Genomic DNA, 20,156 nt, shown 5'->3' with positions numbered 1-20,156 from the left:
TGCGTTAAGTGACTTGTGTACGTTGCTGGTGAGATTTCTGGTCAGCAGCCGGCTGTAGTAGCGACGTGTTGGGTGGGGGTCACCTTACACGTGGATTCCTGCCTGCGAGTGGGGGCCGGCACCCCCAACCTTCAGGTTGTCTAAAGCTCGACTATTTCAGTCGATATGCTGTATCTTAGACAATGTGCTTGTGGTGCATTAATGAAGATAAGGTAGGGTGAACTTGGAGAGGCTGGACCTGAGGAACGCAGAGGAAATAATAAAGAAATACGGGCAAAAAAATAGATGTCTAGACACTTTTTTGGGTGGATCTGTTGCTGATAACTGAGAGGTAAGTGTTTAACGTCCTTAGGTGGTGTGGACTTAGTAGTTCACAGTTGGCCATTTTCGCTTTAAGATCCTGTACTAGTTTCCCAGAATCTTTTATGTTAAGTCTCTCAAAGGGTGGAAAGGGGGAGGGAAAGGAAGTTCCTGACGACTAGACCTCCAGCTTGGCGTGAAGTTTAAAAAGGATGTTGCATGAGGAGCAGGAAGGAAGCCGTCAGCTGGTCTGAAGGTCCTTCTCCAGAGTGTCGTGTGCAGGGAGAAGGGAAGTTCTAAGGGGAGGAGAAGTTGGCTTTAGGAGTTGGGATGACCCTCTGGGTTGGGGTGTACCTGCTTTTACAAGCCAGTCATGGTCCTTGCCTGCCCTCGTCTCCAGTGTCCGCAGGGGCTGATGGCTGGCGCTTCTGCTGAGAGCAAAGACTACATGTAGGTGTGTTGGGTCTCCTCACCGGGATATGTGTTTAATTTCACATCCAAGAAAATGAGGCCCAAGGGACCCACCTTAAAAGTGTTTTAATGTTTTATTTATACACACGCACATTCAGAACCGAATCAGTACTTAGCCCAGTGGAATGCTAATAGGTGAGATCTGCTTTGCATAGGAATGCATGTTTACGCTCAAGTATGTGAACTGTAAACTGTTCCATTTTGGACTCTGGAATATGTTTTATGGCTTAATGAACCTTCTTCTACCCCTTCCTCCTGTAGAACTGGCTAGATCCTGCGAAAGAAATAAAGAGACAACTGCGAAGTGAGTATTTAAATAATCATACTTCTGAGTTCTTCTTTCCTTCTGTCTGTCTTGAATGAAACCCGCAGGGCTGTGGACGGGGACACGAAGGCCGTGCGAGAGCACGTTTGTACCCTGAGGGAAGCTAAGGGTGCTGAAGGTTTGTGTAGGACCGTGACCTTATCCTGTGCGGGGCCTAGGGACCCTTCCGGTGGACAGATACTAGATCCCTGGTCCTCGACCTCCCTCCCGGCGTCTGCCCCCCGAGGTGACTGCTGACTCTCTGGGGACGAGAGTGAGGAGCTGCTTTCTCGAGCTTTCACTGTTGGTGTAAATTTTATTCTAGGCGACCAGTTACGCTCACGTTGTCTACTTTGTTTTGGAAGTGTGTAATTGGTTTGATTAACAGGCTTGTGTCTGGCCCAGAGGCGTAGACACACTGCTCAGACGTCCTGGGGTGCAGGTTCCAGGGCAGGGGCGCGGACGGGCGGTGCCTCCACCCCCTTGTGCACCGTCCAGGGCTGTTCTGCGAGCCCTCGCGTCTGGCTCCTGAGCCAGTCCTTACCGTTAACCACACGCTAGACTCCCGAGGTGACTTGAGGCGCCCCCGCCCCGCTCCCTGCACAGGCCCTGCCCCTGCTGCCCGTCGCCCCCCCCCCCCCCCCCCCCCCCCACTGGCGTCAGGATGTCTGCGCCCAGAAGGCACTTACCTGGCCTCGGGGCAGCTGAATGAGCAGAGCTGCCCCCCCCCCCCCCCCCCCCCCCGCCGCCACCACCCCGGGTGACAGCCGCATGGCGCCCCTTGTACGGGTGGCTTCAGCCACGACCTGTCACTCCAGAAGCCAGCACCCCGGAGTGAATCCGTGCGGTTCCCTCTGTTCCTTGCCGTCTGCCCGCGGTCTCCTTTTAGGTTCTCCACAGTTGTTTTCTTCGTTGCTTTTTCTTTCCCCCTCCCTGAAATTATTAATTTTTTTGGTAGTTTTCCTATCATGTCTTCTCTGCTCCTTTTTAAAATTCTGACATACACCTTATTTTTCCCATTTCTTCTCCTGTAGACTCCTCTTTCTTTACCTTTTTAAAGAAAGGATCTTTGCACAGAATGGCCTTGTCAGGAGGTAGGACAGGGGCCCAAGGCCTGCAGTCCCCAGCCAGGGGGGCGCCTGGCCTCCCCAGCTTGGAGCCCCGCCCCTGCTCTTCTTCCCCCAGGTTGATTATCGGGGCATCTCACCCACTAAGGCTAGGCTCATAATGGAAAAGGGGGGCACAGGGAAAAGGAGCAGTGAGGCACACGAGCTCTGCTCACTCACTGAGGAAGCCGCACAGCGCGCCTCGGAAGCCCCCGCCTCTGTGTAGGGGATCTGTGCTCCGCAGAGGCGAGAGTTCAGGAGGTGCGGACGCCCGGTTCTTGCACTTTATCAGAGACCAGACCTGCCGCGTGACCCAGACCGTAGAACGGGGTTACCTCCGAAACGGGATTGAGGTTCCACGGAGCCGTCTCCTGCGGTTTTGCTCCAGCAAAATGTGTGTGTGCCACTCCTTAGAGAGCTGTGGAGATGCCTCGTTTCTGGAAGGCAAGACTCTTGCTGATTCTGAATCACGGTCTTGTGTTTTGGTGATCGGTGAAGCTTTTTAGAGTTCTTTCAGGACTTTTGCCCTTGTGGTTCAGCAAGAGGAATAACAGTAACAAATAGGATTTGGCTTTTTTTTTGGAGGATTGGAGCTGGTTCTCTAAACAGGATCCTGTGCTGTCCGGAGGGGAAAGTAGGCTGAGGAAATGGAGTTTCAGCTGTTGCCTTTACCTCTTCCTTTCTGCCTGTGTTAAAAGGAACCCAGGAACCGCTCATTTTATCTTGGTGCAGCCACTGCTATACTTTTATTGTTATTTTTTCAGTGAATAGGCGATTAGCAAAGGTAAACATCTTTTTTCAATTACTTTTAAAAACTGACAGCCTATTAGTTCCTGTTTAAAATTTGCCTTAAAAAAATAAAAAATAAAATAAATAAAATAAAATAAAATAAAATTTGCCTCAAGGTCTCCCTCAGATGTACACAAATAAGACCTGCATGTGATTATTATATAAATGGTCCAGAGCTCAATGGACTATTCATATTTCACTAGGTAAAATTTGTGATAATACTGAATTCACAATGTAGCATGATTAATGCTAACGTACAAGCGTCATATTAGTGGCTTATCCCTGGAGTCCTGTCCAGGCAGGCGCGTGCTCATGTTAAGAAGTCTTCCTTGACTTCTCAGTGAAAGAAAAGTTAATGTACTGATGGGGAGAAAAAAAAAAACAAATGACATGTTGGAAAAGAGCATGGGATTCAATAAAATTTTCAAGTCCAAGTAAAAGCAACCATGAGCCCTTCAAAGACAGAATGAAATAACATGCACACACTTTTGTTTGTATTTGGAAATCTTGTGAACTTTGAGCACAACCCTGAGTTCTGGCCACTGGAATTGTTTGGATTCCTTTAGGAAAATACCTGCCCTCTGCCCAGAATTGTGTTTTTCTTTCTTTTCTTCTCTCTTTTTTTTTTTTTTTTAAAGCCATCCAAGGCATGACACATCAAGCATTAATAACAGGTGAATGTACAGATAGCAATGTTTTAACTTCTAATAAGTAATTTCCAACATGGTTGTTGGCTATATCCGTTTTTGTGGCACAAAATAGCGCAAAGCGTATGTAATATACGATGAGTAACCTTACAGTCACTCCTTAAAATCTAGGGGTGATTCTATTGTCTTAGAGTATTGGGATGTTTTACTGTTCTCTCCCTTTGGGATTTCTTTTAACACTTGTTCAGATAGCCCATTGACTATTTCTTGAATAGCTGTGTGATCAATTGATCATTACCTTTCTTCTCCCAACAATGTACAAATCCTAAAATACTTTTTTTTTTTTAAAAAACAGTAGGGAATATTTGACATGTAGAGATACTGAGGTTAAAATAAACCTTAAAACAATTATGTGGAGGTTATAGTAAAATTTTTGCATCTCGCCATACAAAAAATTGGAAGTATTAGTCCATGTTTATAAAAACCGAATCTGCGATCCCTGGGTGGGGTAGTGTGTTGAGCTTCCGACTCTTCATTCAGCTCAGGTCATGATCTCAGCGTCTTGCGATCGAGCCCCTGGTTGGGCTCTGAGCTCGCTGAGGGGTCTGCTGAAGTTTCTCCCGCTCTCTCTCTCGCTCTCTTTCAAATAAAGTGAATTTGTTCCCTGATAGTGGGTTATTTATGCAATTTTTATTTTTCATTGTTTTTGTAAATAGATTTCTTTAAACAATGAAATTCTCCTAACTGACTTATATGTATGTACTGTTTGCCTTTAGTTTTTATCAAATAAATGCTCATTCTGTTGTTTGGATAAATACCCATATTTGATAATTACAGATTTTCCTTGGCTGTTCACCTTTAATGTGAAGTTTTATCCTCCTGACCCTTCTCAGTTGACCGAAGATCTCACCAGGTACTTTATACTTGTATTTTAAACAAATCTTTACCAATAGCTCTCATTTATTGTTCTCTGGGAGAATAATGGTGATTTCAGGATTAAAGCCAAGCTATTTTTTCAGAAGCTGAGTTCTAGACGTTTCCTTGGGAACAAGTGTACTCCAAAATACTTGGAATTGGTTCTGGCTTCAAAAATCCTAATCACTTTTAACTTCTCCATTTACAGTTGAGTCATGGAGTATTACAAAGGTCATATTGCTGCCAACTTTGTTTCTTATGTTACCTCCTAAAAATTGTTGATATTTAATATTTCAGGTTAATATTAAGATTTTTTTTTATTGAAAACCACTGTGTACCTGTGTCCTAGTCTCCCATCGATCACAAAGGTGATAGATGGAGTTATTTTAGGAAGCCAGTTCTGGGGTCCCTGTACCTCGAAGGGGAAAGGAATCGAGGCGGGTAGGCTTCCTTAGTACCCCCCTCATTCCCGTCTCCTTTGAGGCTATCTAGGCTCCGTGCACGTATGCTCCATGTGCTCCAGTTGCAAATAAAAGATTCAGTTGAGGAGCGAGAGAGCATTTACTCATTTGCTCAGTGACTGAACGGTCACCAAGGGATGTGTGAATCCACAGGGGCCTTGATAGTTTGCCCTGTTCAGCCTGGTTGCCAGCGCTAGGACCTGCGGGCTCTGGTGAGCCCCTGCACAGGTGGCGTGGCCCTGAGGACTGTAGAGGGAACACGGGGAGAACCACAGGGTCTCCCTGAAAACCTCTGCCTTGGGTTCCCGTGGCTTTTGTGCTGGTCCCAGAACGCTGTCAGGCATCAGGTCCTGTGGTACCCACGGGAAAGAGGAATGCTGGAGATCTCTGTCCAAGTCTGGGCAGAGGACAAGCCTTTCTCCCTCCATTGCCCCTCGTTGCTAGATCGGGGTTTCTGACACTAAGCAATTGGTGACCAAAGTCGCTCCAGCCAGTAGCTTTCCTAGCCACCAGCGGGCTGCCGGGGTGCATCCACCTGGCGGGGTGGGTGCAGGGTCTCCCCCCAGGAAAGCCTCTGGACGCTGTGGCTGGGGCTTTGTGACTCCGCGCCCTCTCTGCGCCCCCGCTTCCCACGGTGGTTTGCGTGGGGACGGGAGTCCTCCGGTGACTGCGGCTTATGGCGTCATGAGCGCTTTGGTCTCCCAAGTGGGGCTGGGGCCGCCCCGTGTGTCAGGCGGAGGAGCCAGACCGGCTGGGGAACTGGGAGCTCAGAGCGCCGGCAGGGGCCACCACCTGCCTGGTCGCCTCTGTGTCGTGACCGAAGCCTTCACCGTGACCTGAGTGAAAATGTACAGGGTGACGTGGCTTCTGAGGGTCTGAGGACACTGTTCAGAATATTTGAAGAATGCTACGGCCTGCTTTGCGGAGAAGGCGGGGCTAGGAAATTCAGGAAGCCGTTGGGAGTTTTCGTGGGACGCCGTTGGGCCTTCGACTTCATCTTTGACAACAGAAGAAAGGACCGAAGGGTCGCGTCGAGGCCACAACCCGGAAGGAGCAACAGGATTTTAGAAATAGCACCTCTGTGCTGAAGTCTTGGAAGTGCCTTACGGCGAGGAGAGCCTGCGCTGTTCCTGGTTAGCGCCCTCGTCACGGGGCCCCGGAACCCTGGTCTGAAACAGGGTTTTCTAAAGTCAAGGCGGGTGTGCTTGTGGGGTTTCAGGGATCCAGGGAACATCACCCTCCTTAGGAGGAGCGCTCTGCCTGCAGGGCGTACGAGCACTCAGGCTGTAGCCATGGAGGGGTGGCCTTCATTCTCTCTGAAGATCATTTTTTTAAAAAAATATTTTATGTATTTATTCATGAGAGACAGAGAGGCAGAGACCCAGGCAGAGGGAGAAGCAGGCCCCTGCGGGGAGCCCGACACGGGACTCGATCCCGGGACCCCGGGGTCACCCCTGGGCCGACGGCAGCACTCCCCCACTGAGCCCCCCACCAGGTGACCCGCTCAGAAGATTATGGAGCGCTTGTGCATGCCTGGCAAGTGCTTGGCCGACTGGGGCACAGGCTGACGTCAACCGGGTCTCCACCCTGCCTGGGGCAGACTTGGCGGTCACCCACGTGTAGCCCCCGGGTGGTGCCGTCCGACGCCCAGGGCTGGTCCAGAGGCGGCCTCCAGGGGGACCGTGTGGACGGAGTGCAAGAGGGGTGGGCTGCGACCCCTCACAAGGGGGGCCGGGGGGTGGCTGGCTGCTAATAGGAGGGGCCCCCCGGGGCGCGGGAGGCTCAGTGGGTGAGGGGCCTGCCTGCCGCTCAAGTCGTGGTCTGGGGTCCTGGGGTCGAGCCCCCTGGTGGCTCCCCACAGCCCCGTCTCCTTTGCTCTTCCCCACCGCCTGTGTGCTTCCTCTGTCTCTCTAATAAAGAAATAATCTTACAAGGAAATTCTCTCTAAAAGGTCTTCAAGAGCAAGGGACCATTTGGTTCAGAGGGGTGCCGTTCCTGTTGTAAGTGGTTAAATTCAAGATAGAAACAAGGTTCCAAAATGTCAGCAAAGGAGCTGGGGAACGTCTCCCCAGCCCCGTCCTCGTGTAAATACCGTGGCTCCGCATGTCACTTACTGAAAAATAGGATGTTTTCTCAGTGTGTGGTCAAACCACGTGGAACACTGAATGACACTGAATGACAGCTCTGCTTAGAACTTCGTAACGTTGTCGTTACAAAGATGATGATGATGATGGCTGTTATCGATCCCCAGGTGACTTGCAGTGTGTTTCATTTCCGTTATCGGATGTTTATTCTCACCTTCAATGGAAGGTAGAAGTCAGGTTTCACGGGTGGGGAACCCGCGCGAGGCCCGAGCCCGCTGTGCCTGCCCCGAGCTCCTGCCCTTGTCGGCGGAGCTCGCTGCCTCTGTAGATGGGGTGAGCGGGCCATGAGGGCCTGACTGCCAACGCCTTATGCGTTTTGCTTTTCCAGGAAAGGAGATTAGTGCGGGAAGACAAGGAAGGGGCTGGGCGGTGACCTGGGCTCCTCTTGCCGGCGCTTGGGAGCTGCAGCTGCTTTTAAAGTGTCATGAGGCCTTACGACTTGAGGGACGTGCAAATGTGGATCGCGGTTTTGAGTCCAGGGTTTAGAGGGTTACCTGCAGGACCGACTCCTCGTGGTCCTCGAGACGGGGGGCCTGTTAGACCCCTTGCGGTGGCTGTGCCCAGGCCGGGAGCCAGGGCAGGGTGGCTCATTAGCGGGATGGCTTGGGCCACGGGTGCAGGGTGGCCTGGTGGCCGCCGCTTCCCTGGGACCTCCACGCCGCGCCTGACGGGCCTTCTCCCCTGCCCCCCCACAGGTACCTCCTGTGCCTTCAGCTGCGGCAGGACATCGCCTCGGGCCGCCTGCCCTGCTCCTTCGTGACGCACGCCCTCCTGGGGTCCTATACGCTGCAGGCTGAGCTGGGGGACCATGACCCAGAGGAGCACGGCGGTGGTGACCTCAGCGACTTCCAGTTTGCACCGATGCAGACCAAGGAGCTGGAAGAGAAGGTGGCGGAGCTGCACAGAACCCACAGGTCTGCAGGCCCACTTCCCAGAGGCAGCAACCGACCCGCACTTGCTGGCCCCCGGGCATTGGCACAGGACGTCCAGCCCTCGCTGGCCGCCCCCTGGCGTGGCCGATGGCCTGTGGCCTGGCTCCCATGGATGGCGGTGCTCCCGCTGCTGGGCTCCTGCTGCTGGGCACGCTCGCCTCCCATGACTCCTCCTGCCTCCTCCCATGCCCACCCTCATGCACACACACGTGCGAGGCACACGTGCACACTCGCTTGGCGCTGCTGTGCCTCTCTCCTGCCTTCTGTTTGTATTTGTCCCATTTGCTAAAGCTGCAGAGGGAACAAGGCTTCAGGGTTTGAGTCAGGAATGTGAGTGGGGACGGAGCGAGGAGCCTGAAACACGGGTGTTCTCTCTGGCCACAGAAGGTGACTCTTGGCTGGGCAGCTGGGCAGCTGGACTTTACTTACTTAACATCGTAGTAAATAATTACATTTCAAGAACTTGTATATCTTTGTGAAAATAAATGTTTTTGACAGAAGTTCAAAAAACTCACTACAAAATTATGGTTTGTCCCATATTGCAAGATTGAAATTTCATAAAAATCTGACAAAAATGTTGGGAAAGGAACTTTCAGAGATTAGAAGTCCTTGGACCACATTCCCTGACCTGTCCGTAAGAAAGAAGGGCAGTGATTCTTATTAACTTTGTTCCAATTCTGCTCAATAGGTATTTATTGTAGAATTCGGATTTGAAGTAGCAGGTGTCGAAATGCCATGTGGGCTACAGGGTCCTGCTCTGTGGGCTGAGACTCCGTGGGGCGGAGACTAGAGACGGGATAGAGAGGATTCCAGTTACGGGATGTGGAACGCGTCAACTCCCGTAGCTGTGACACCAGATACAAGTACTTCCGGGCCGTATTAGGATCAATCCTAGCTGAATAAAATGAAGGAGTAGGAAGTAAGAATTTGCCTTTTTTCAGAAAGATGAGATCACTTTTATTCTCAGATAATTGATGTTGCACCCATTTCCCCGGTGAGTGAGGAAAAAAAAATGAAAGCAGTTTTCTCAAATAACCTCAATCTCTACCCTTTACCCTTTTTATCTTGGGAGGAAAACCGCCTGAGGTGCAGAGGTGAGCCTTCTGGCCCGTTCCCTGCTTGTTTGCAGGTTTTTCAGGGTTGCCGCCTCCGCCCTGAATCCTGAGCTCGTGCTCCTTTCCCGTATTGACCACATCTGTTATCCATCTGCCGATGAGATGATCTTGTCTGTTTTGATTCCCAGGGGCTTATCTCCAGCACAAGCTGATTCTCAGTTCCTAGAAAATGCCAAGAGGCTCTCCATGTACGGTGTCGACCTGCATCATGCCAAGGTACCGTCCAGGCTGCGCCAAGCAGCGTCTTGCCCATCTGCCGGCGAACGTTCTGGGAGGAGTGGCCCCGGGAGTCCCAGTGGCTCTGGGGCTCAGAGTGGCCCGGCTCACCCTAGGAAAGGGCCGTCCCCCTCTGCTCACAGTGGGGTTTATGCTGGTGCGAAGGACCACTCATTCCAACCCTACCTCTTTTCGGTTGGTGCCCTTGCCACACATGCTTATCCTAAGACTCCAATGCCTGCCGTCTCCACCCCCGTCCTGGTTTATGCTGCATCCCGGCTTCTGCTGTGTCAGTGCTGCCTCGCCCCAGCCCCTCTCTGCTTCCGTCTTGGGGGAGAGAAGAGCAGATCCTGGCAACCATGAGGGCAAAAGCCGTATGGATGTAATTCCTCTGCAGACCTCTTGTGGCTTACGAAGGAGCCCAAGGGTCAGGCCCTTCGCCACAGGTCCCTTCTGTACTTGCTGAGATGCAGGAGACGGGCCGGGCCCCGGGGCTGCAGCACGGAGCCTTGGAGAAGGGACAGGAGATGTAATGACGAGCCGGGCGATGGAAGGATTGGGTTGGGAAGTGCCTCTCGTAAGCATCACAGGCTCCGTGACCCTGGTTCCAGCGATCGATCGCAGAGCCGGGGAGAGTCCGGGAGCAGAGCAGCAGCAAGGAGAAAGGCGGATTTGGTCTTGAAAACCGTATCCACAGCCTGCACGTGGAGGCAACCAACGGCTGCCTGGTTTATATTTTTTTATTTTATTATTTTTTTAAGATTTTATTTATTTGTGAGAGACACAGAGAGACAGAGACACAGGCAGAGGGAGACGCAGGCTCCATGCGGAGGCCCGATGCGGGACTCGATCCAGGGTCTCTAGGATCACAACCTGGGCCTAAGGCAGATGCTAAACCGCTGAGCCCCCCGGGCTGCCCAGCTGCCTGGTTTTTAAAAGACCCTGTGGGTCCCTAGATGCAGCCCAGGAACCTCTGCTTGTGTGATCCTGTGATTTCTCTCGGAGAGGCCCCACCCGAAGGGCTCATTACTCCTGCTCAGCTGTTGATAGGACTTGGTGTTTGCAGAGCACTTCCCCCCCAGTGGCTCTTTATCCCTTAACTGTTTTTCCTGGTTACACAAGTGATCTATATACACGTTACAGAAAATAGAAGCAAACAGAAGGGGTAAAAACACTGAAATCTCTTTATGCAAAGTAGGCACGATTGCTATTTTGAAACATTTTCTTATTTCCTTTAAAAAAAACTCCACCTCCGAGTGCTTGAACTCTGATGCGTTTTTTTCAGTAGGGTTTGCGGGGCTTGGGGGTTTTTTGCTCACGATGAGGAAGGTATTCAAAGCTCATCAAAAAGGAGGTCTGGGCCAATTCAGACGAGTTTTTGGTGGAGTTTGAAGTTTGTGCCCTCGTACATCTTCCATTGTCTCAATTATATTTAAATAAGATTTTTTTTTTTTAATTGAAAGTTGTTTTTTTGAGAGAGAGAGGGAGAGCAGGAGCAGGCCGGGGTGGGCAGGGGGTGCTGATGTGTGCTGGGCAGGGAGCCCGACGCCGCAGGACTGTGGTCCCTGATGAGTGGGGACCGTGGGGTGACCCCGGAGCCAACACAGAGGCTCAGCTGCAGGTGCTTGCGTGCCGCCTCCTGGTAGGACAGGCCACAGGGGACCCCCGAGAGCTGTGGGCATGCGGAGGAGCCCTCGTGGTAACAGGGACACGCCCCAGCCCCGGCTCCCGAGTGGGGGCACCTTGTTGGGGGTTGCGGAGCCCGAGGCCCGGGCCGGCGGGCTCAGGAACATTCAGGTCCCGCCTTGTGGAGAATACTGTGCCCTGTGGCCAGGGCTGTACCTCGTTGGCCAAGCAGATTTGATCCCGGAAGGCATCGCGTGTCCTGCTGTTCCTACTGCCCTGGGCGCTGTCGCGGAGATTTAAATACCAACCTGCAGAATCAGGGGTCCCGGTCCTGGTTGGGGGGAAGGGGGGTAATGAGCGTCCTGTCCCATGCGACTGCAGCTCTAACCCCCATCAAATGGCCTCTGCTTGGCAGGACTCGGAAGGCGTGGACATCAAGCTGGGGGTGTGCGCCAACGGGCTCCTCATTTACAAAGACAGACTGAGAATCAATCGCTTTGCTTGGCCGAAAATCTTGAAAATCTCCTATAAGCGCAGTAACTTCTACATTAAAGTCAGGCCCGCAGAGGTAAGCACTGTCGGGCGGGCGGGAGTATCCAGACGGCGTGGGTCACTGTTCTCACGGCCATGGGCTAGCTGTGTTTGTTTTTTTTTTTCCTACTGAATTTTACAAATGAACTATTCCTTATTCTTTCAAAGCAAAAAAGGTCAGAGTTCTTAATGATAAAACTGCATGCATATCCATGTTGCTGGAGGTAAAGAAATAAGCAGGAGGGACCCCTTCCCCACATTTTGGCCAAATGGAAACGTAGTAAGCGCCTCCACAAGGTGGGCCCGTTATCTTGTTGTCAAACAAATGGTGGAGATCGACAGGAAGGTAGTAGGAGGGGTTGTGCGGACACAGGTCGGAGTCGTGCTTGTACTTGCTCTTCACGGAAACTAGCATTGCGGCCTATGGGAAATTCATTTTGTATAATTACGCTGTGTCTGCTAATACTTCCTTTCACCAAGAAGGATTAAGTTCTTTCAGAATTCTCTGAGCCTGTTTTTTGGTAGCTTCCAATCAACTTCTAAGGAAATACGCTGATTTATTGTGTTGATTTATTCCAGCTCGAACAATTTGAGAGCACCATTGGATTCAAACTGCCAAACCATCGGGCGGCAAAAAGGCTATGGAAAGTGTGTGTGGAGCACCATACTTTCTACAGGTAATTTTACTTATTTTTTATTTTTTTAAAGATTTTATTTATTCATGAGTGACACAGAGAGAGAGAGAGGCAGAGGGAGAAGCAGGCTCCATGCAAGGAGCCCGACGTGGGACTTGATCCCGGGTCTCCAGGATCAGGCCCTGGGCTGAAGGCGGCGCTAAACCGCTGAGCCACCCAGGGATCCCCATAAAACATACTTGAATCCATCTGACCCGGTTACAGTGAGCACATTAGTTGTTGGTTGATCATTTCCCTTGGTAGCCATGACATTTCTCCTCAAGACAACGTGAGACTACCTCCTAGAAGCCTGGTGGATACCACTTATGAGTAAAACAACACAGGTCAAAGCAGGGTAGATAGTGGGCTTCCCTGTCAGGTACTGGTAACGGAAACAATAATTATCTTAGAAATGATGAGCGCTACATTCGTTGAGCATGTACCGTTGTCAGGCACGTAAGCACTTGCTTTGCATCGCGCCATCTCATTTCTTGATCACCCCACGGAGCAGGGGGCTGAGAGCTGGGCGCCCATAAGGGTCACGGGCCAGGCACCTGGGCAGAGCTGAGGGCCCGGCTCTGCGACTACAAAGCCCACACCGGTCACCTCCCTGCTGTCCTTCCTCTGGTATTCCTCTAGCAAGCGTTTCTGAAGTGTCTATTAGCCCTGCAAAGCCTCAGGCTTCTCCATTTTCGCTGACCTACCGTGACTCCAGTGTCAAAGTAGACCAGTTTGCTCCTGCACACTTTTGAGGTAATGGTTAACGAAAGGACTTTTAGATCTGTAAACCTGGGGTAACTTTGCTTACACGTGACAGGAAGCAATGTAGCTAAAGCAAGGCATCGTAATTCGTCCACACAGTGCTTGGAATCAAATCTGGATTTTGTTCTGCTTTATTTTATCACAAAAGATGCAAATGATATCTTCAGAAAATTAAAGCCATTAAAGAAGCAGAACTTTGTATTGATTGATAGCCGCTCAGCCAGACTAGTATTAGTCGAGTAAGAACATAATAATAGAGCTGTTACTTTACTGTGTTTGATGGAGCCTGTCAGCCTGCTGAGAGTTCTTTTAATCTTTACAGCATTGTCGTAATCTTTATGTTTCTCAGTCTTTCCAAATGTAGAAGTTAAGAAGCCTGCCCCTGGTCCTGTGGACAGTCATGGGTGGGGATGGAATTTAGAGCCGGACCCTGTGGCTTAGGGTGCCCATGAGCATACCCACTGAGCCATGCTTCCTGACCGTGTTTATGGTGGATGGGCTTCCTTCTCCCTCCCTCCACAGCTTTTTTCTGGTGCTGGAGGTGGCGGTGCTGCTGGCGGCGGTGCTGGTGGTGGGGCGGTGGTGCTGGTGGTGGTGGTGGTGGTGGTGCTGGAGGTGGCGGTGCTAGTGGTGGTGCTGGTGGTGATGGCGGTGGCAGCGGCTCTGGTGGCGGCGCAGCATGTAACCAGCTTTAACACATTCCCCTAGCTTGGCATGAAACTGCCGTTTAGACTTGACCTTGTAGATCCAGAGTAATTCCAAGTGAATTAGCGTCATCAGCCGCTTCAGGGAGAGCTCTATTGTTAACTGTGTAATGATTGACTTTAGTAACTGATTTTTGGGGTTTTTTTAGAAGGTTCCTTTACTTACCACAGTGTAAAAACTTTAATGATATTTTATTTATAATAGAATTTTTGTAAAATTAAAATGTCACTGTGCTTCTTAAGCAGTAAAATATGTAAAAGTTGATTTCTTTTGTGACGTATCATTACATCATCTTGCTCCGCACCTTTAAAACTCTAGGATGATTAGTTCCTTATTTACAGCTTTTAAATTCCCAAGAGTGAGATGATAGAGGTCTTGTAGTGATTTTGATGTTGTTTTTATGAAGGTAGAGCCTCGGTTGGTAAATAAAAGTAATATCAAAAGGAAATAATTGTTCAGTGATCTTGAAACATTTTGTTGCCTGGCCTACATTTTTGTGGAAGACTTATTTGCATTACCGTTGACTCAAGTCACCAAAAATATTATTTTAGAAAACGCTAATGTCTGTGATCGGTCCATTTTTGTTTTGATTTTGTGTTCTCTAATTGCAACTTAATTACTTAAGAAATTTTTTGTTGTCAGAAAACCAATCAGCAAGCTACCACTTTGTGTGGTCACCTGTGCCACTTGGGCAAGGAAGTATTTTATCTCAAGTTAAATAAAATAAAAATCCCTTCCTAATTTCACATTGTGATGGATATATGCCTTTAAAATACTTGCCTTGTATTTCATGTCTTTATACTTTTGAAGTATCTTTTACAAAACGCATAAGTGGATAATCTGGTATGTATTTAAATGGCCGTCAGTCGTCTGTTACCTTAAAAGCAAATTAGACGTAAAGAAATACGGTTGTACAGAATTCTCCTTACTTGGACTTAGGTGTTTAGCTGGTCACATATCCCAGTCTATATAAACGAGAGCCCGCTTTCATAACCAGGAGAAAAAAAATAAAACCAACAACTTCATTTTGCAAAGGGCTTTTTGTAGCACTGGGATTGTTTTGTTTATTAAATTAAGACTGAAATATTGAGCACTCGTTCTCTCAGTGTGTTAGATGTTCTAGAACTTACAGCCCAACTTCCCTTCTCTAAAATCCCAACGTAAGAGAATGAACTTCGATGCTGTGATTACGTAATAGTAAGGAGGAGAAATCTGAGAAATGGATAGGTGGACATGTCTTTGGGTTTTCTGGCTACTTAAATTCAAGTGCCCTCAAGGAAACTTTGACAGTGGGATTCTTTCTGATAATCTGGCCTGTATTGAGCACCTGCTGTATTTGGGACCTAGCACAGATCCATGTGAGGTTATAGAAGATAAACTAATAACCAGAAAGTCAGCAATCACTAAGTTTTCTTAAGTTTAAAATTATTTTCTGAAGACTGAAACTTCTCAATCTTCTTTCTTCATGAATTCAATTTTTTTTTAAAAAAAGAGAAAATTCTTCAAATATTTTTAATAATTCCCACAAACAGGTATCATCCTGTTTCTAGTTTAAGGGTTTCATGGTTAGGATTTGAAAACATCCCTAGGCCCACAGTTAATGGGACTGGAAATGGGAGCTACCAGTAAATCCTCATGGGAAGCTGGTCGGTCTAGGAAGACCCGGCCTTCGAGAGATGAAGCCAATGAAGGTGAACCTACAGATGGATGCCAGATTCCCCAACCTCACTCTTCTCTTTACTTTTCCATCTTTTATTTTGTTTTTGAATAAGTATACTTCATTGGGTGAGATAATGTGTGGTTTGTCCTCTTAGACTTCATCTGTATGAGATGCTGTTGACCATAGGTGTGTGTTGTACAGCCGAACGCCAGAGCTTCATCCTCACTGAGGCTTTATGCCCAGTGACTAATAGCTCCCCATTTCCCTCTCCTGCCGGCCTCTGGAGCCACCATTCCAGTCTCTGAATCCATGAATTTGACCGTTCTGCTTCCTTATACAAATGGAATCACGTGTCCTTCTGTGTCTGGCTCATTTCACTCCGCGTGATGTCCTCAACGTCCATCCATGTTGTCATTATTACAGAATTCTTCTCCTCGTGAGTCTGCTCGGTGCATATACCGCATCTTCTCTATCCATCCATCTCTCAGTGCATGTTTATGTCTCCACATCTCCACTATTGTGAGTAGTGCTGCCATGAACATGGGAGTGCTAATGATTTCTCTTCAAGATCCTGGTTTCAGGGTTTTTATTTATTTATTTACTTTTATTTTTATTTTATTATTATTTTTTTTATAAATATCCAGAAGTGGGGCTGTTGGATTGTGTGGCCATTCTGTTTAATATTTTGAGGAACCTCTCTACTGTTTTCCATAACTTCTGCACCACGGTGCGTTCCCACCAGCAGTGTGCAAGAGTCCTAGTTTCTCCACTTCCTTGCCAACACTTGTTGTCTTTAGTTTAACAATTTTGGGGGTTGGGGTAGTTTCTTTGGGGTCACCAATGCTTATTCCCCTTTGAGGTATATTTAGACATACTTTTTTCCGCTGGTTTATATCCCATTAAGTATAGAGTATACTGCATGAATACATGATAAAGATATATGTGATTTAGCTAACTTGCTTTCCAAGAATGATTTTTTTTTTTTTTTGAGAGGAAGGGGAGAAAGAATGGGAGAGAGAGAATATTAAGCAGACTCCATGCTCAGTGCAGAGCCTAATGTGGGGCTCGATCTCACAACCCTGAGATCACAACGTGAGCTGAAACGAAGAGTCGGACATTAACTGACTGAGCCACCCAGGTGCCCCAAGAATGAACGTTTCTTTATTATTGAAGTGATGAGCCTGCCAGTGACCCTTTCTCTTCTATAGATCACTGCTTTCTTACAGAGCATTGTTAGATCCTCTCTACAATCCTAAAATCCTCTTTTCCCTAGGTAGGGAAAGCCTGTCATAGTCAATTCGAGGGGGAGTGCTTGCTAAATGACCACGTTTCTCACCCTGCCTTTCTTATTCATGATCTGGATGCTGAAATATTCAGTCTTTCTGGTGCCTTAGTTTCCCCAACTGTTTGAAAAAAAATAAATCAGAGCACAAATAAGAATTCTGTTCTGGCCAAATTTCTAGTATTCCAGAATTCTAATTTAAGAATATACAGCTTTTCCCAAAGTGCAAATTGAGGCACTGGCCATGATCAGAGTAGATTTTTCTCAGCAGCAGCATCTGTGTTTCCTTTGAAAGTCTTTTGGCAGAAAATGGAAGTTTTCAAGAAACTTGCCTGCTACCTTACATGAACAGATCACCACCATGAAGGCCAGAGAGTATTGGTTTTTCTTTCACTGGTTTAATCTCAATACATCGTTTTTCTGGGTGAATATCCTTGAGAATTCATGGAGGATTGCCTGTTGCACTATCACAAGTAGCTTTAACTCGACTTGAAACTCTTTGTTGTCTTTAAACAGAAGACAGTTTCTAAAAACAAAACAAAACAAAACAAAAAAACTGAGCAGAAGGTCTAAAATTACTTGAAATGGTAACGAACTCTTTAAGAAATCACTCCTTGGGAATGAAAGGAAAAATTTTGTTGGAGCTTATATTCTGGAATTGTCAACTACAGCTGTCTTATTTAATAAAAGCTATAAGAGCTCCAAGTTTATCATTTTTTGTTAAGACATTTGGCCAACTCGTGATTAGACAATGGAAGTGAGACAATTCCAGTTGTATGCCAGACGAGATTGGCTTACTTACCAAAAACATACTTTTGCATAAGTCTGGAAGTATTTGACATCAAGAAAGTTTGCCTTCATTTATTACAAACCCCGGGCTTAAGCACTGGAATTGTGCTGGCAAGAAAGGCTGTTCTTCATCTCTGCAGATCTACTGTGTGCCGTGTTCTTCATGGGAAAGCATCCCTTGATGGAATGGGATTCCTGAGTTGGATGTCCTTTCCCAGGAGGAATAGACATAAGTATTGAGAATTACTAATGGTAATGGATTGCTACTTGGCACTCAGAGCTGGGAGCAAGAATTCAGACATATGTGTTTATAGAAAGGATTTAAGCTAATACAAATAAATAGCCTTTGATATACACTGAGAACAGCTGCTCTTTTGCTCAGGTTGAGAAGAACGTATTACTCGTGAATACATGAATGTGGATTTAGTCATCTTATCACTATCCTAAAGCTCTGTATGTAGGAGGGTTTATAAATGTTCTTTTTCATTAGAAAGTTTAGGAAGCCCTTTGCTCTTTAAATTGAGTAATCTTACTTAGTAAAATGGGATATTAAAATATAAAGTTTCAACATTTTTTTTAAAAAAAGAAAACTCATAAAGGCTCCTATTTCATTTCTTTGTTTCTCCCTACAGGCTTGTGTCTCCAGAGCAGCCACCAAAGGCCAAGTTCCTGACCTTAGGGTCCAAGTTCCGCTACAGCGGCCGCACCCAAGCCCAGACCCGCCAGGCAAGCACCCTCATTGACAGGCCAGCGCCACACTTTGAGCGTACCTCCAGTAAGCGGGTCTCCAGGAGTCTGGATGGAGGTAAACACATTTATGATAGTTTGGATTCCTTTAATCTTTCTCTAATCCAGTGGGATCAGAAAGTGTTGATCTAGCTAATGAGATTCTCAGAAATATCCTAGAGGGATAGCTATTTTTCTTGAGTAAATAAAGTGGTATTTCTTCTACTCACAAGAAAAGTTTTATGGTGTTTTGAAGCTGTCATTCTGAATCTAAATTTTCTTTGTACTGTCAGTGCACACAAATATTAGGAATTCTCATGGATAAAATGTTGGACAAACATTGTTACTGATCTGACTTGTGACGTATTTTATGCGTCTTAATTTCTTGAACTTGTTAATTACTGGCAAAAGTGGAATTCTAAGAGTTTTGGCATGATAACACAAGAACCTTTATTGAACGGAACTTAAAACGTCTTAATTTTATGAGTTTAAAAACTCACTGAAGCTTACCAAACTTCGTAGCATATGAGAGAACCCATCCACAACTTCCAAGGATTAGTTTCAATGTAGTGCTTTAACAAAAAGAAAGGAAATACAGTGTAATCATTAGTTCATTAGTTCGGTCAGCCAAGGTGGTGGGAGGAAGAGGAGGAAGATAAATGTATATATTTGTGTATTATTTTATTAGAATTCTAATTAGCTACCTATTTGTAGTTTTATATATTTTACATATGGAAATAAATTTGGGTTCCTTCCCCTCTATGTGTATCTTATTACCCTAATTTTCGGTTAATAGCAGGTTTTCTGTAAAGGAGCTAAAGTTAATTTTATAGAATGCTTTATAAGGGACTTCATTTTACTTTCTGCCTAGAAGAAGGTAATTGACGTGAATGACTTTCTCTCGGAAGTAATTTTCCAACATTTTTTGGTTGATTAATCTCAAAACATATACAGAATTAGCAATAACAGATCTAAAAATTTGTTTCACTACTATTGATCATTGAAAACTTTCTTTTCTGACATTTTTCTGAAATATGAACTAAAGCAACTTCTATTTTAAGTAGCCGAAACAGATATGCTAATAGATAAACATGCTCTTTCTCATATACTGAAAACTCTTTCTATATGTTTATACACACACACACACGAGTTTTTGAGTATAGTTGATCTAACAGTGTTATGTTACCTCCAAGGGTACAACATAGTGATTCGGCTTCTGCATACGTTACGCTGTGCTCCCCACAAGTGAAGCTTCCATCCATCACCGTACAACACTATTACAATACAGTGTCATGGACTGTGTTTTCTATTCTGTACCTTTTATCACCATGACTTCTTGAAACCTGTGTCTCCTATTGCCCTTTGCCCATCCACTGCCCCATTTCTCTCTGGCAGCCGTCAGGTCTCTGTGTTTACGGGTCTGATGCTATAGATGCTCCCTCATTAATGAAGGCTTGACACTCGATTTTTCCCAGAATAAACTTGGAAAAGTCATCCAGGCAGACGCACAAAGATAGTTGCAGGGATTCATTGGTGGGCATTTTTTATATATAGTGGTTAAATCTTGATTCTGGAGAATCTTCCGTATAGTTTTGAAGGGGACATATGTACAAGGGGATCCTACAATGTGGTTCAAATAAATGTCCACATTTCCAAATGCGGTAACGTAAATGGTAACGTAGTGGATTTTTAATGCCTGATAACTGCCAGTGTATCTGGCTCATCAACAACTGAGCACTTTTTTCCAGTGAATGTGAACCATGTGCCCTGCCCACTCATGGAAATATTTCACAAGCCTTACCCCTTACCACGGGAGTTTATGTATGTGCTGAATAACTGTACTCACTGTTGGCTAACGCCCCGAGAGAAGTCATTCCCCTTTCTGGGAAACGGTCTGTTTCAGCCTGTTTTAAACTCTGAGGCTCTGTAACTCCTACATGGCAAATTCTAGAGTTTAGAAAGAGCGGTAAAGTCCTGTCCTTTTGACATATATAAACACTG

General features: G+C 47.0%; 1 protein-coding gene across 25 annotated transcripts in view; it reads left to right on the top strand.

Annotated features, from left to right (window-relative positions):
* EPB41L2 (erythrocyte membrane protein band 4.1 like 2) overlaps positions 1 to 20,156 on the top strand; it is a 193,570-nt gene that overhangs the window by 135,114 nt on the left and 38,300 nt on the right. For all 25 annotated transcript variants that reach the window (XR_012034572.1, XM_072833937.1, XM_072833939.1 and 22 more), the window contains 7 exons: positions 1,033 to 1,075; positions 4,455 to 4,530; positions 7,833 to 8,051; positions 9,313 to 9,400; positions 11,442 to 11,594; positions 12,137 to 12,234; positions 18,062 to 18,234. Coding sequence is in view for 24 of the 25 variants with exons in the window: in XM_072833937.1 (XP_072690038.1) it covers positions 1,033 to 1,075; positions 4,455 to 4,530; positions 7,833 to 8,051; positions 9,313 to 9,400; positions 11,442 to 11,594; positions 12,137 to 12,234; positions 18,062 to 18,234 (850 nt within the window). In the remaining variant the exon portion in view is untranslated. The remainder of the gene's footprint in view (positions 1 to 1,032; positions 1,076 to 4,454; positions 4,531 to 7,832; positions 8,052 to 9,312; positions 9,401 to 11,441; positions 11,595 to 12,136; positions 12,235 to 18,061; positions 18,235 to 20,156) is intronic.

This window comes from Canis lupus, chromosome 1, assembly GCF_048164855.1.
Source record: "Canis lupus baileyi chromosome 1, mCanLup2.hap1, whole genome shotgun sequence".
Classification (NCBI taxonomy): domain Eukaryota; kingdom Metazoa; phylum Chordata; class Mammalia; order Carnivora; family Canidae; genus Canis; species Canis lupus.
Note: the sequence above shows the minus strand (reverse complement) of the source record. Positions and strands in the feature narration are given on the sequence as shown.